This window comes from Cyprinus carpio, chromosome A2 (genome assembly GCF_018340385.1).
Source record: "Cyprinus carpio isolate SPL01 chromosome A2, ASM1834038v1, whole genome shotgun sequence".
NCBI lineage: Eukaryota > Metazoa > Chordata > Actinopteri > Cypriniformes > Cyprinidae > Cyprinus > Cyprinus carpio.
In genome coordinates, this window is record NC_056573.1 from 8,657,416 (window position 1) to 8,672,476 (window position 15,061).

Sequence of the window (15,061 nt, forward strand, 5' to 3'; positions counted from 1 at the left end):
TGGTTGGCGGGTTTCTCTTTTGAACCATAAGTCATGACAGCAAAAAAGCTTTGCTAACGTTAACTGTGCATATATTGTAATAACATGCAGCTTCCTGGTAACTGAACTCAAAGAAACATAAAAAAGTCCATAACCTCTGCTAACCAAACAGTCATCTGATACAAGCATATTAAGAGGTTAATTGCTAAAACAGACATATCGTGCAGAGGAAGTACTAGCATGAAAAATGATCATGACACTTGCAAGACTGATTTATAGAGGGCTGTCCATGACATATTATTTTTGTAATGTAATTAATTTTTTGAATGTATGATAATTTTTGATTAGTGTCTTAATCATGTTGCTCATGAACGTCCTGTTCAGCATGTGAAACATTCATTTATTATTTAAACAGTGATTAAAGAACAGTGATAAAACATGACAGAAAATACTACAAATATGGCTGGTTTATGAAAAGTCATACACATCAAGACACTTCCCATCAGTCACTGTGCCATAAGAATGATAGAATATACATATAAAGCATTAATTACACGCCAAATGTTCATCCTTTTGTTGTATTAGCGCTAAAACAGCCCAGCAAGTCTGTTTTATTCTGAAAAATCACTTCAACATACATCACGTACTGTAACAATTAAAACTTCCAAATTCATAAGCAGGATCTTTCAAGAATGACTTTAACACAGCACAAACCTACTACAGGGAACAATATTTGACTTCAATTTCACTTAGAATATTTCAATTGATGAGCTGCATCTATCATTGTATATTGGTAGGGAAAGGCTGGCATTGATAGTCTTTGAATGATCCCTCGCCAATCTATCGAGTGGACCTGGCTAATGATAATCATGATTCTTAATGGCAGGCCATTCATTTCATAAATCCTGTCGGGCTTGATTGCTGAAGAAGTTTTAAAAACCATCCTTCATTAATGTTAATGGGCTTTTTTAGTGGAAGCCAGTTGTGGTTAGGTCTACATGGCAGGTTTCCCAGGCTTGTTACATTGATTCCCTCCACACCGAACCCTGATTGGCACAGAGATCCATCAGTCATGACTAAGATCCGCCCCATTGGTTTATTTCAGTCCTCCTTGGGCAATAAAGCGAGTGGACGGTTGACAGCTTGTGAAGCGGAGAAGCTAACAGCTCTCAAGATTCATTGTTTTGAATGCTTGCTTATTGAAATCGCACAATGGATTGTAATAGCTGCTATAAACTATAAGCTCCTGTAAAAATACATTTTGATGACATCCCAGAGGAAGACAAAATTACAAAGAGTAGAAATGCACTCCCATTTTCTGACTGCACGGCAATCTCAATGGAACAAGACAGATGTTTTTTTAGGATCAAATTCAAGAGCCACTACAGTGAAAAAGTCAACATACCAGCGTCAGGATCATCATGAGAATCATAAGAATTGATTGAGATGCTAAACAATTAGCATAATATAAAAGTGCCCTATAAAAAAAATTTAGTAATCGATTATGAACAAAACAAAAAAAAACAAGCTCAGAAATAACAAACCCTGAACTGACTTGAAAAAATCTCAGCGTTTACTTCTAGTAAAACTATTCACTATGTGCAGATTGTTTCACAGATAACCGATTTAATTTGTTTTTTCATCACTCCCTTTAGCAAACTGCAAGTAAACAAAGAAGCAAGAGGTGTCAGATTAATGTCAGATATGCAATAAAAACGCATTGTTTTCACATTTTATTTTCTGCATTAGTGTCTTTCTTGTGACTGTGCTTTCTGGGACATTAAGCATTATAATTATAACATCTCCTCACTCCCTAATTAACTTAAACATCCATATTTCACACACAGCTAATAATGCTCATATCAGTTACAACCCATTAACATAAATAAATGACATAATTTGGCATGGGAATAATAGTATTTGTTGGAAATGTTCTTGTTATTGTTGTCAAAACATCCACTCACATTTTATACACACCGGACATGAAAATGCATGTCTCCTCTCACATTTTATGCTGACACATTTTAATATGAAGAGCAATGTGGCTGGCACAAGAAAAAGGACGTTATTAATATTTTATAAGTCAACATGCTTGCAGCATTCTGATGAGAGTAATGGGGGGCTAGTGTGTGTGTGTGTGTGGAGGGGGGATATCTGTGAAGACACACTAAATTTGGACAGTAAGGAGTATCACCCTGTCAGCGCGGTACACCGCACATTTGAAACGGCCCATTTAACGGCAGCACGCGCCTATCCGCTGAGCTCATTTGCATACTTCAGTGAGGCCCTGATGGATGAAGATGGATGAGAGAAAATCAACCTCGCTGAAACAACTGTTATATCAAGGTTAAACTATCCACAAAGCTCTTAACCTGTGCAGCTTTATCTCCCTGCCGCCTCCACCGATATCAATTCATCAATAGCACCTTATCGGGGAGGATTTCCAGAAGACGCACACTATGAGGTGTGGTAATAGGAAATCAAATGAAAGCAAAGTGTATGCAGATATGAGGAGGCACCTGCTTACGATGCTGTCAGGGGATATTACCTTGAAAAACAGTGGACAGCAGCAACAGGAGACTCCAGACAGCAGCTTCAGCTCTTGGTCTAAAGCTGAAATGTCCCTTTTTTATTTTTGCACAGAAATTAAAAGAAATATCAATATCAACAAGAACATTTTTGAAATAGGGCTACACCAAATAAATAAATGTATTTAAAAAATTTAAAAAATAAATTCAATTTGCAATACATATATATATATATATATATATATATATATATATATATATATATATATATATATATATATATATATATATATATATATATATATATATATAATTTTTTTTTTTTTTTTTTTTTTTTTTTTTTTTTTTTTGTCCAAATCATGCATAATATAATATAATCAGTGAGAGATGTTATATGTTTATCATAATATGATATTTTGGTCCAAATCAAGCAGTGAATTGAATGTGACTTCAAAGACAATCACATCACAGTGAGTTCCTGTTTAAAGATAGAAATAAAGAAAGGCCATCAAGTCTTTCATAATGGCACTCAGAACCTCATCCTCTAAAAAAAACACAGTCAGTAAGTACACAATGTCACCAGCTGGCCTGATGACACAAGTCTCCGATGAGAGTTCTCCAGTCGACAAGGATTCGATGGCGGAGGTTTGGCTTCAGGTCGAGGTAAACTCTACTGCACATGCCTTGACATCTCACTGTTCCTTTTTCTGGCAGGAGGCTTGAAATGCAATATATCACTAGAACAGCCTTCTTCCTCCCCTACTCCCAAATGCACACAAACACACACACACCTGCCACCCATGTTTCCGTTTGTGCTCTCAGCAACGGAAGACCTAGACAAGAGCTGCTAAAAGCAGTTATGTAGGACACCGGAGCACAATGCTGATTATGCAAAAGGCAAAAAAGGAAAATGACAGTCATTAACAGGATTCTAGGAGTTAACTGTCCATAACTAACACTGCCAAAGGCGAGCTGGCAAACAGAGGCAATCGGGAGTGTATGTGTATGTGTGTGTATTCAGGAAGAGCAAGCATACACTGTACAAACAGTTCTCAGTTTAGAAACAAACTATAATAGCAAACACCCAATTAGCCGAAAGACACAAGACCTGCGTCCTCAAGGTCAGACGCTATTGAATATTTTGTGTTTAGCGTACAGGAAATAATTACTACCCACATAATTACAGAAGGTGACTGTGATGCAATTCACAAACGCACCGTATTGCCTTCGTATTATTTAATTCTTCATCTACTGCATTTTCGAGGGGAAACCCACTGAGCTATTGCAAGACCTTGAATTCCTTGCCACATGAGGGGCTCTTTGTTTCCCCTCGATTAAGCTTGCCTGAGTGTTCAGGGCAGAGTGTTTCACGGTTCCTCGGTGTGTATGTGGTGTTGCCAGGCGGCCATGGTGAGCGCTGACCCCTGGTAAAGCTCCTGCTCCTCACCCCGCTGTGCTAAAAGCTACCTACGCGCTCACTGGCCACCATGTTGGGAAGTGATCCAAATCCACCTCCTCGTGCTCACCTTGCATGCTCTGCCCCTCCTCAGCCGGGCATGCATTCAGTCGCATTTGCTGTGCCGTCAACTGAAGTGTGTTAAAACACTTTCTCCTAACTCCATGTGTGACCAACTGTATGTAAGCCAATCATTGATCAATTTCTCCAAAAAGTGTAACCATTCTGGCACCATTAAAACATTTTTGTTTGTTTAAGCTTCTCAACCTGCCTGACATGCCAACAGTTGTTCAACCAATGGTGTGAGTTTGGGGCGGGGCTATCTGTTTGACTGACCAATGACAAATGGGGGAATGTTTGGGAAATCTGTTTGAAAAAAAAGTCATTGTTTCTGCTATTTTGTTTGCTGATTCTAGAAGAATAGAAATGTTAATTTAATTTAAGCTCTGGAAATTTTGACTCTAGAACTTTAACTCAAAGTTATCTTCAAAAATAATTCATTTGAATTCCTTTTCAGAATTAGAATACGACTGTTTTATGTTTTTGAAAGAAAGAAAGACTATTACATTACATTACATTACATCACAACTGATTTCTATATTAATATATTCAAATGTAATTTATTACTGCAATGGCAAAACTGAATTTTCAGCATACAATACTTCAGTCTTCAGTGTCACATGATCCTTCAGGTAATCTGGTGCTCAAAAACATTTCTTATTATTATCAATAATGATAACCATTGTGCTGCTTGATAAATACATATTATCCCCAAAACTGTGATACTCTTTTTTTTTTCCAGGATTCTTTGATGAACCGAAAGTTCAAAAGAAAATTGTTTATTTGAAATAGAAATCTTTTCTAACATTATTGACTTCTTAAAATATAAATAAATTACTCTTCAAATTAGAATTAAAATTATATTAAAATGCATTAATAAAATGTACTTATACACTGTATACAACCAAAAGACATTATGTACATTTTCATGATATGTCCTCATGAAAATCCACATGAATAAGTTTTTCTTGAAAAAAGTGTTGGTAAGTCACAGTTTATCATTCACCCACAAAATTCTAATAACCAGACATAAAACTATGTTTTTCAGCTTTAAAGTTTTGCCAATCAGATAGGAACACCACTGAGGATGGTGGCTTAATTCATCATTTTTCTCCTTCACTCTCACAGAGTGAAAATATGTACACTCATGTATGCGTTCATGGAGGGGGTTACGCAGGCTCATAGCCAGCCCTTTTGTTTCTCATGGCAGCGCCAGCTTCATTAGCATAAATTAGAATATTTCACGGCAAGAGAGCGACTCATAGCTATGCGTTACCTTCACATAACGACACACGTCCTCCCACGCCCCTCGACTCTATATCTCCTCGCCCGCTGTAACATCTAGCCCCCCTGCTGATTAAAGAGAGTGGAGGGGATCTTTAGCACAGCCACACCATGCCAATAGCATTACATTAATCTACATTAGAAACATTCATTACATGCTAAACCACTCAGGCAACATGCCTCTTCCTCCCCAGCACACTCTGCATATCATATCATTAGCTTAAAGTATATAGAATGAATATGAAAATACACTTCCCTGTTGAGACATTCCCTCAAGTAAAATACTAAGATGTGGCTGAGGCAACACTATAATTTGATGGTGAAATCTAACAAAGGTAGACGATATCAGAGTCATTTTATTACTCTAATACCCACCATCTATGAAATGAAAACGTGTGTAAAAGTCATTTTTGAGTCAATAGAGTCTACAGGATGTTTTAGGTCACAGTTACTCAGCGTGAGTGTGTGTGTGTGTGTGTGTGTGTGTGTGTGTGTGTGTGTGTGTGTGTGTGTTTTTGTGTGTGTTTTTGTTTGTGGTTATTCGTGGTGCCTCCACGTTTCCCTGAACACAGGATACGACAGCGAATAAATGTTGATCAGTGTTGATTCCATCCAATAAGCGCATTTCGACTGACAGTGTTCCTAAGCTGCGGCGAAAGGCGGCCATTAATCTTGGTCTGGTTTAAGTAGCATATATTAATTTGTGTCATTTTTACTAAGTCGAGACAGGAAGGGGCGCTCACCAGTCTGTGTTTGACTGCTCACAGCAGTGAGAGGAGGGGGGCCTGATGTCTAGGGGGAATATAGGGGGTCTTTTATGTATTGCACCACTACCGCCGCCAATGCCGTCGTCAAAATCAAACAGCAGGATGCGGGAGAACAGCAATCGCCGGCCTTTGAATTAAACTAAATGAACTCCTGGGGTGTTGGTATGGCAACCATAGCTGGAAATGGCACCGCCTTTTACACTTAAGGCACATAAGGAAATGAATGAATTGAAATGTGTTTGTAACGATGAGGATTTTGTGGCAGAGAGAGCCCTAATGCTGTTATATGGATCACGGCCATTGCCTGCTCCGCTGAGGGATTGAGTCTGACTCCACAGAGACAATAACAGCATCTGCAGAGCCTTTTACTGTAATTCGCTTTTTTACATTGAGCTACAAACTGCACCACAGACTAATATCAGACAGAAAAAGAGCTCCGTCGCATCTGCAAGCAAATTTCCTCTCTAAAGCAATTTTTAATCCAATAAGCGAGTAGATGTTTTCGCTGTAATGGCTCTGAATATGATATCTGTCAGACAACTATGAACAAAGCTCAGTTCGTAGAATGGCTGGCACTGATGCTGCAGATATCCGAACCGGCCAGCGCTGTGATGCTTTTATGCACTTTAGATGCATTCAAATCTTTTGAAAGGAAATATTAAATGAACATTACGGTTATCGTGTCTTACACTAAAACAAACAATGACTAACGGTTTGTATTGTTAATTCACACGAAAATGAGAAACGGTATATTCCTTACTTAAAATATAATGATATATTCGGGGTAGGGCTGCATGATTAATCATAATAAAACTGTAACTGTGATATATGCGCTGCGTGTTTCAGTGTATAACATGGCACTGTGTGCTTTTTACGTGAGCAGCTCGTGTTTTCAGTATCTCATAGTGGCTCGAATGCAGTAAATGCTGCTTTGTGCAAAATCCATCTCTGCATCCAATCTGAGTTTGAGTCGCTTATAACACTGGGAATGCAACATATGCCAACAATCTTCCTAAACATGTAATGAGAAGTGCTTATAAACTGACTTTGGTCAACAAGGGCCCTGCGATTATCCAAAAAAAAAAAGCTTGAGGGTTTTTCTTCCAAAATGGGGATATTAAGACAGCCATAAATAATTAGTATTGTAATTTTAGAGTTAAGCTTAAACATTTTTTTTTTAAACTACTTAATATTATTATAATATTTTTAAATGCTCTATTTTTTTTTATTTTTCAGTGAAATGTTAAAAATAGTATTAGTTTTGTTTCAGATTTTATTTAGTAGTAGAAGTAGTAGTAGTAGTAGTTATAATCATAATAATAACAACAATGATGATTAATTTCATGTGTTGTGATGCCTTTCATTCAGGAAAGGAGGAGGGGTGGGTTTAAATAAAGGTTTTGATCCTGAAATCAATGTGAAATAATATTAACATGATGTCGTCAGCCAAGACTCTGTACCAAATGGAGTGCAGGTACGAAATTCAACAGTTTCAGTCAGGCCCACTGTAACCTCAAGCCATGTCAATAATTATTCCATAAAATTTGGGTTCCTTTATTGACCATCCGCAGGAGGAAAACACCTCCCACACAAAAAGTGCTTCTTCACTATTCACACGGGCAACCTGTTATCAGAGCTAATTAGAGACTCCCACCTCCGTTATACATTTCTGTAATTAGGCTCTTAAAACATGATTAACATGTCTCAATTACGCCAGTCATCATTTGCATAATTTATAAGGAGCTCTAATTGCGAGTGAGTTTAGACTTGAAGCTGGGTAATAACAGAAACACACAGGAAACATTATGCTGCTACTGAGGCATGTCCGTTCCAACGGCCCTAAGTATGATTAGCAATCACGTTCCAAATAAAACAGGAGGAGGAGAGACTCCCCTCATGTAGCTGTAGCAAACACAATATTTCTCCACAATTCGCCATGGCGGTCGTTAGATATCTCGCCAGCTCTAAAATTACATGCCGCACAAAGAACAAATGTGTTAAGGAATGAAGCCCAAACTTTATTAAGCGCGGTGTTGCAAGCACTACTACCGCTACATTAAAGGTAAAAGAACACTGTGAATAAATATGTGAATATTACAAGAGTAATACATCAAAATACAATCCTTACAACAAGTACTCTGTTTACTAGTGTTTTCGCATCTCATCTCATAATAGCTATGTTTATATATGAAAGAAAGACATTTATTTGAAGTTGAAAATTATTTTGTAAAATTTTTGCAGCTGAATATTGTGTTAAAGGTAAATTAATCACTTTTTTGAGACAAATGTGAGATACATAGGAGGTTTTATCACTCATTTGACATGAGATACAAGTAAGGAGTAAAGACATGCTTGTTAGTGTGTGCACGTGTCAGGTTAGATGATAACAGTGTATCAAATATCTCCTTATTGCTTGTAGCATCATGCACAAGCCAAAAAGCATAATTTGTTGAATGCCACCTTAAATGAACTCTAAATACATGTTTTTGATCTTAACATTTCTTTTTTGTTTTTTTTAATCTTCTGCTGGAACAACAGATTTTTTCTCCGGTGACATATGCTAAACTTCTCCAGATATTTAGTTCGCTTAAACCCCACCACATTCAGACACTCACCAATGAATTAGGGTCAATGACATGACACTCATTTTTGTCTGTCTATTATAAAAATATATAAAAAATTTAATTCATAGATACAATGACTTGAATACTATGAGGAGAATGTTTCCAATTTCCTAACTAAAATTCATTATAAATATTTTAGGGCATAAAACCCCTGCAGACCCTCATGAGTGTGTGTCTAGGCCAATGCATTACTTAAAATATCAGATAATTTTTATAGTTACAACATATGACATTTTTAGAAGAAAAAAACTAATATTGAAACTTTTCTAAAAGTTATTCGAGATTGTATGAAACCAATATGAACTAGACCCAACCCTGATTTTTAAAGATTTTTCCTTTCCTTTTTGGTGGACATTTTTTGTCATTATACCTCTATGGTTCAGCGAGTTCAAGCTAAGTTTATTTTTCAAAGCTCTGTTCATGATTGTGCAAATGTATGTCCATGTGAAACAAGCCTGATGAAAGCCCCAAGGGTAAAAGGAGCTGAAACCCGATACCAACAAACATCCAAGTTAATGTCATTGTCAACGTTTCCACACACGACCATCTATATGTGCCAATCACCAAATTCAAATACACACACAGTGGCCTTGCATTTCCAAGAGGACGCAGTACACACAAATACATAATCCGAAACACTTGCGGCGCTAAAGCAGTCTTGTTTAAAATGTCCCCACCCCGCATCACATCCTGTTCCGTGAGCTGCAATACTTGTTTATACACACACGCTGGCCTGTGCTGTGTTAGCTCGGTCAGGCCCTGTGTAAAAATACACGGCGAGGTCAAGACTTCAGGCCGGCCCTATCTGCTGCTGGCACACCGTACTGTCCCGCTTGACAGAGGAGGACTCATCACCACGCCGTCCTCCCGCATGGCTGTCAACACGACGATGCTACACAACACAGCCGTGTCAATCTCAGCAAGACGGCCGTAGGTTACGAAGAATTATGGGAGCCGTGTCTTTCCATGCTCTCTCAACACGTCTGCAGATGAAATATATTAGAGGAGCCAAAATTTATTGTTCCCTTCGAAGAAACTGTGTCACGTCTGAATAGGAATTACGAGTCACGCTTAAAGCAGCAGGCTGAGGTGCCTGAGGTAACGACACAGTTAATCTAAACATTCAAAGTTCTTGTAAATCAAGGTTATCGCCAGCACAAAAAGTTCATTTTTTTAAAACACAGAGCCACTGTTTCATTGAGACAAGCTCTCGGTCGGCTCCATGACCTCCACAGTCTGTTTATGAAAGCTAAGACACCACTGTTCCACAGCACGCTACACCGTTTCAACAAAACAGACCTGCTACCGATTTAATAACCTTGCTTTTCTGGAATCCACCTGGGACTCTACGGCTGCAACAATGTAAAACCATGAACAAGGCTGACTCTTTATTAAAAAAAGAAAGAAATAAATTAAAAAGGGCCTGACAAAAATGGTGGCTGCTCTCGTTTGGGCGCTCTGTACTCAGCACATTTGCAGTAAATGTCACGGTGGAGGTTTGAGCCATTTTCTCTGTGGCGGCGGTGGATTTTTAGTGGTGTCTGTCTGTGCAGTGTGAAATTACACACTCACATTAAAAAGAGACAGAAGTGAACCGAGGTACAGCAGCTCACGGCTAATTCTGTAGGAGAGAGCACAGGGGGATTTAATGTACTAGGACCTTTCAAATCAACCATTGGGGCTTGAGTTGATTTATTTTCAGTGTTTGCTAAACCATGTTCCTGACAGCATTTTCAACAGTATTAGAAAAAAATGACACCTAAAAACACTAAATCTTTTTTTTTGTTCTATTTTCAGAGTGTTTTCTTAAGTACTAAATCTTTTTTTTTTTTCTATTGTTTTGAGTTAAAAAACATAAAAAGTCCTTTTTTTCTGTCAATTCCCAGGCCAGGGCTCAAAAAAATTACAGAAATAGCTTGCAAATGTTTGTGGCTGAACGTTTGATTGCATAAATAAAACAAATATATTTCTATTATATATATATAATTCAATTCCCAGGCCAGGGCTTATATATATATATATATATATATATTTATCTATATATATATATATATATTTACATACTGTAGCTTGGCCTCCTGTTCAAATTTACAAATTTCCTTTCTCCCACTTCCTTCAACAACTGGAATGCCCAATTTTTTTTAGTGTTTTCAAAATTAAACAAACAAAAAAACAGGAATCAGCTAATGTTAATATTTTTACATGAATGTTGGTTTGATTTTGGTGGTATTGTTTTTGTTATGAAGTCCTGAGAGAGAAAACCGCGGCACAACAGAGGAAGCTGAGATGAACCCCGCTGACAAAAAAAAACAACACCAGGGCTGTGTTAAAACACAAACAAAAGCTCAACATGAGGTGTATGTAGGGGGGCATCTCATTTTTGCACTGAGATATTAAAAAGATAATACAGCCAAAAAACAACAAACAACTAATTCACACACTCCTCATGTTGGGAGTGACATCACAAGTAGAATTCAACCTAAAAAGCCCCATCTTCATAATCTAACATTTTTATAACGTGTTTGGAGTCTAACCAGGTTCATCTCTTCAGTCAAAAGCCCTGCAGGTTCCTGGTTGCCAGGAACTGTGGGAAGAGAAGCAGGAGCAAAAAGCCAGGAAGAGGTCCAAGTCACTTTGTTCTTCATCTTGGAAACGAACTTTGAGTGAACCCCGGGTGACGCCAGCCAGTTCAAAAGAGCCAGGCATAACTCTTTCCCTCCTCGAAGAAGCCTTGCTAAACAAGAGGAGGAAAAAAGCGAACCTAGTGCCATGAGGCCCCTGTGATCGCTGACACAGTGGCCCTCCAAAGCCCTCTTCAGTTGGTCGGAATTTCACTGTGGAGGGGGGAACCTCTTTACTGCAGCGCCTTTTAGACAGTGTGGCAGAGAGCCAAATTCAGCCTCCATGTAATGAAATCTTTGTAAATTACACTTTGGGGCTAATTAGTAGGAAGATACGGCTGTTTTTCTTTCTTTTTCTTTTTTTTTTAAATTTGTTGTTGTTTCTCGTTGTAGCAATCTGCCTCGAAAGCCTTCACTCAGGGACGATCGCATAATCAAAACAGCATGTTCATTTCACTCTAATGAATAGCACTTCTGGTGGACTTTTTAAACTGCTCTTAAAGCGCCTTACTCAACCAGCTACATTTTATGCATGCACAAACTTCCAAATGTATCCATTAACAATTTAGAATCTGCATCTAGCCAGACAGCGCAGCAAACAAAAAATAAAAAAATGGTATGTCGCAGGTTTAGAGTCTGATGGGCATTATCAAAACCATGAGGCAGAGTGAGTAATTTAAAGCTAACACTCAAAATCACAATTTAATGAGTAAAATAGCATCCTAAAATCCTATTTTCAAACTAAAGCCATTGATATTCTCATATACTGTAGGCTATAAAAGTAAAATAAAATGAGAAAAAGCCTCATCAGTAGCGCTCAATGCAGCATAACATAACCAAATATACAATACAATGTAAAATGCTGTATAGCACACAAAATAATAACAGCTATCTATCTGAAGAATCTGAATGCTGGATGAATCACACAATATTTGAATACCATGAATTTTTGTGTTATTATTGTAATTACAGAACTTTGACATAGTGCAGTCTTGACTCTTAACTGCAAATTCTCCTCTATCAAAATATCTAATAATGCACATTTTCACAAGACATGCAATACATCACTGTATTAAAGAGCTCTGTGGCAAAAAAAAGAAAAGAAAACCTTTCTATATTTCAATATTGAGCTTAAATGTGAAAACTGGATTTAAACAAAGGGTAGCACTTGCAAGTTTTCACTTTCTGTTCTCTATTTAAGACAGGAAAACCCACCTGTTTTTTCTTTTATTTCACACAGGACGTTGAATAGAGCTGGCTTCATTCTGTGACAATTCAGTGCATGTTTCCTAAGAACACAAACAGAAAATAAATACCAAGCTGTCACTATGCATGACCTGTCAAAACTGTCAAAACACAGACATTAGACTTAAAAGGACTGTCTGCTATGTCTGATGGAAATGTGTTTTTGAGTATTTTACAAATGGTATTTGATAGAAGACAGGTGACAAATGGCTCTAAATTGTGCAGCACTTTTTTGGAAGTGATGCATGTGTTAAATGAGGAAAAACTGTCAGAATATTTCACGTGCATCACAGATAGCACCATAAATTGGATTGCAAAGTGAAATTACTATCAAATTATCATATAAGGTGACTAGCTACATTCCTTCTCCAGAAAACAGCACAACAAAAATTAAATGAATAAATATTAAAACACAAATATAACTTGCATATCAGTATAAAAGTGTTTTAATATGCATGGTAATTATTTAAAATGCTTTAAGCTTTAAGTCAATTTCAAGTGGTTTAAATATGATTTCAAAAGTCAAATTTCATTTATTTCAAAGTGTTTTAGAAACACCTGTGTTGACAGTTGCCAAGGCTAATACGGTCAAGTGAATTAATTTTTGCCAACACTTCAGTCATATAAATTAGGTCTCATGTAGTTTCCTTATTAATTTTAATTACTATAAGTTAATGTGTAATATTTCATAAAATATTTATATGTAAAGTAGCAGATTTAATACCGCTCCTTCAACACACAAACAAGTAGATACAGAAACACTTTAGACACAATGTCAGTTATAGACTTTCTGACAAATACGTAAGTTTAAAAATGTGTAACCATGCATACTCGGTAACATTTATTTCGTTGCTTAGTTCTTAGGTGATTGCAGTCCAATAAATAAATAAACTGGGTCTAAATCCACCCGCAACATGTAGTAAGTCAATATGGAACTGAATCAATGCGCTTTCTCATTTGTAACCTGCGAGATCCAGAGCAATTGGAAATCGAAACGATGCATCTGGGAAGAAGAAGGCGACAGCTGAGACTGTGCACAAGAGCACTCGGAAGTGGCTGTAACATATTTGTAATGCAAAATAAAAAATAAATAAAAAATTACGCTTAGCATAAAAGTTTTAAAGAAGACGCGAAAAAAAGTCGGTGCTCTTTTGGGTGGCGCGTAAAAACATAAAGCAGCTGACTTGTTAAAACACTCGGTTTTTAGTAGCTGCTATGAAGTTAATAATACAGAGACAGCATGCATACATTCTAGATATATACCTGGCTTGTGCCTCGTCCAGACTTTCGTCGGTTATGGTCATGATTTGTTGTAATATGTCTCCAATGTCCTGTTTTCTTCCCTCGCCGTCCGCTCCTCCCGTGCCATCCAGCATATGCTGCGCCAGGCCGGGGTGTCCGGCCATGCCCACCCCGTGTGAGGAGTGCATCAACCGGGGCTGATCATCCATCCTCGCCGCTGTTCTCTAGACTCTGATGACTTTTTCAGTTCTTGCCTAGGATAAGGAAAATTCCTTCAGGAACTCTCTCCGTCACTCCCCTTTTTCTTTCTGGATGTCAGAAGCGCGCTTACAACATGGAGAGAAGGAAAGAGGGGAGAAAAGGCAAAGCTCCTTCTCACAGCTGGTTTAGGTGAAATCTGATCTGGAGAGCTGCTTTAGGATCAAGCCACTCCTGCTCTTGCCACCAAAGCCAAGACAACAGAGCCCAACTTTGTCTAAGGGCTGCTGTAATCCTGCGTAATCTGCGACTCTGCCGAGTAACTCCTTGTTTCCTTTGACAGCTTTACGACTGAAACAGCTTTAAGACGTGCTTTGAAGGCGTTAAATGTGAGGAGAGAGAAGTGCTTTTGTTTCGCACAGGTCTGCTGGCAACACTGACACATAACGGGAGGCTCCGCCCACCAACACTGGCACATAGCTATGGGGCGCCGCCCTTCGCCCGTGATTGGACGAGAGAGCGCTGTTGGCCCCGCCTCGGTTCTTCCACGATACGTCAATCATATTTCCGAGGAAGGTGGGTCGCCGTAAAAAGCTTTAAGATGTGGTGTTAGCGCTGGGTGATGGATAAGGGTTGAACATAAAAAAAAATAAGGGGGCTTGGCGTAAAGTCTCTGTGTCCGCTCTTTCCCACTATTAACCAGGACGGGACTGGAGCTCCATGTTATCTAATTCTGTAAATTAATATGGTCATTAATGAACTGTTTTCATGTGATTCCACAAGTTACATTTATGACTAAAATTTATTTTTGCGTTTGAAAGGTTTCAGCAGAGTTGTTAATGTATTTTACACAAAGTTGTCAATTATACATTTAAATCAAACTCTCAATTTGTACATTGTAGATTATGTCTGTGTCAAAACCCCATAAAACATGTCATAACACAGATGCAACTACCATATTTGATACATCATATAAACCATGATCATATTACATCTAAGTGTATAGTATAAGTCGAGGGAAAATGCCCCCTTTAAAAAGATTTATACATATGTAAAA

The 15,061-nt window shown here is 37.9% G+C and overlaps 1 protein-coding gene across 2 annotated transcripts in view; it reads right to left on the reverse strand.

The window, feature by feature from the left end:
• LOC109100678 (pre-B-cell leukemia transcription factor 1-like) overlaps nucleotides 1-14,453 on the reverse strand; it is a 56,721-nt gene extending 42,268 nt beyond the window's left edge. Inside the window, exons 1-2 of one of the 2 annotated variants that reach the window (XM_042771291.1) lie at nucleotides 13,828-14,453; nucleotides 12,535-12,608 (exon numbers count right to left, since the gene is read on the reverse strand). In XM_042771291.1, the coding sequence (XP_042627225.1) occupies nucleotides 12,535-12,608; nucleotides 13,828-14,015 (262 nt within the window). In that variant the 5' untranslated portion in view covers nucleotides 14,016-14,453. The remainder of the gene's footprint in view (nucleotides 1-12,534; nucleotides 12,609-13,827) is intronic. The other variant, XM_042771282.1, reaches the window with a different exon arrangement.
• Between the last annotated feature and the right edge of the window lie 608 nt (nucleotides 14,454-15,061).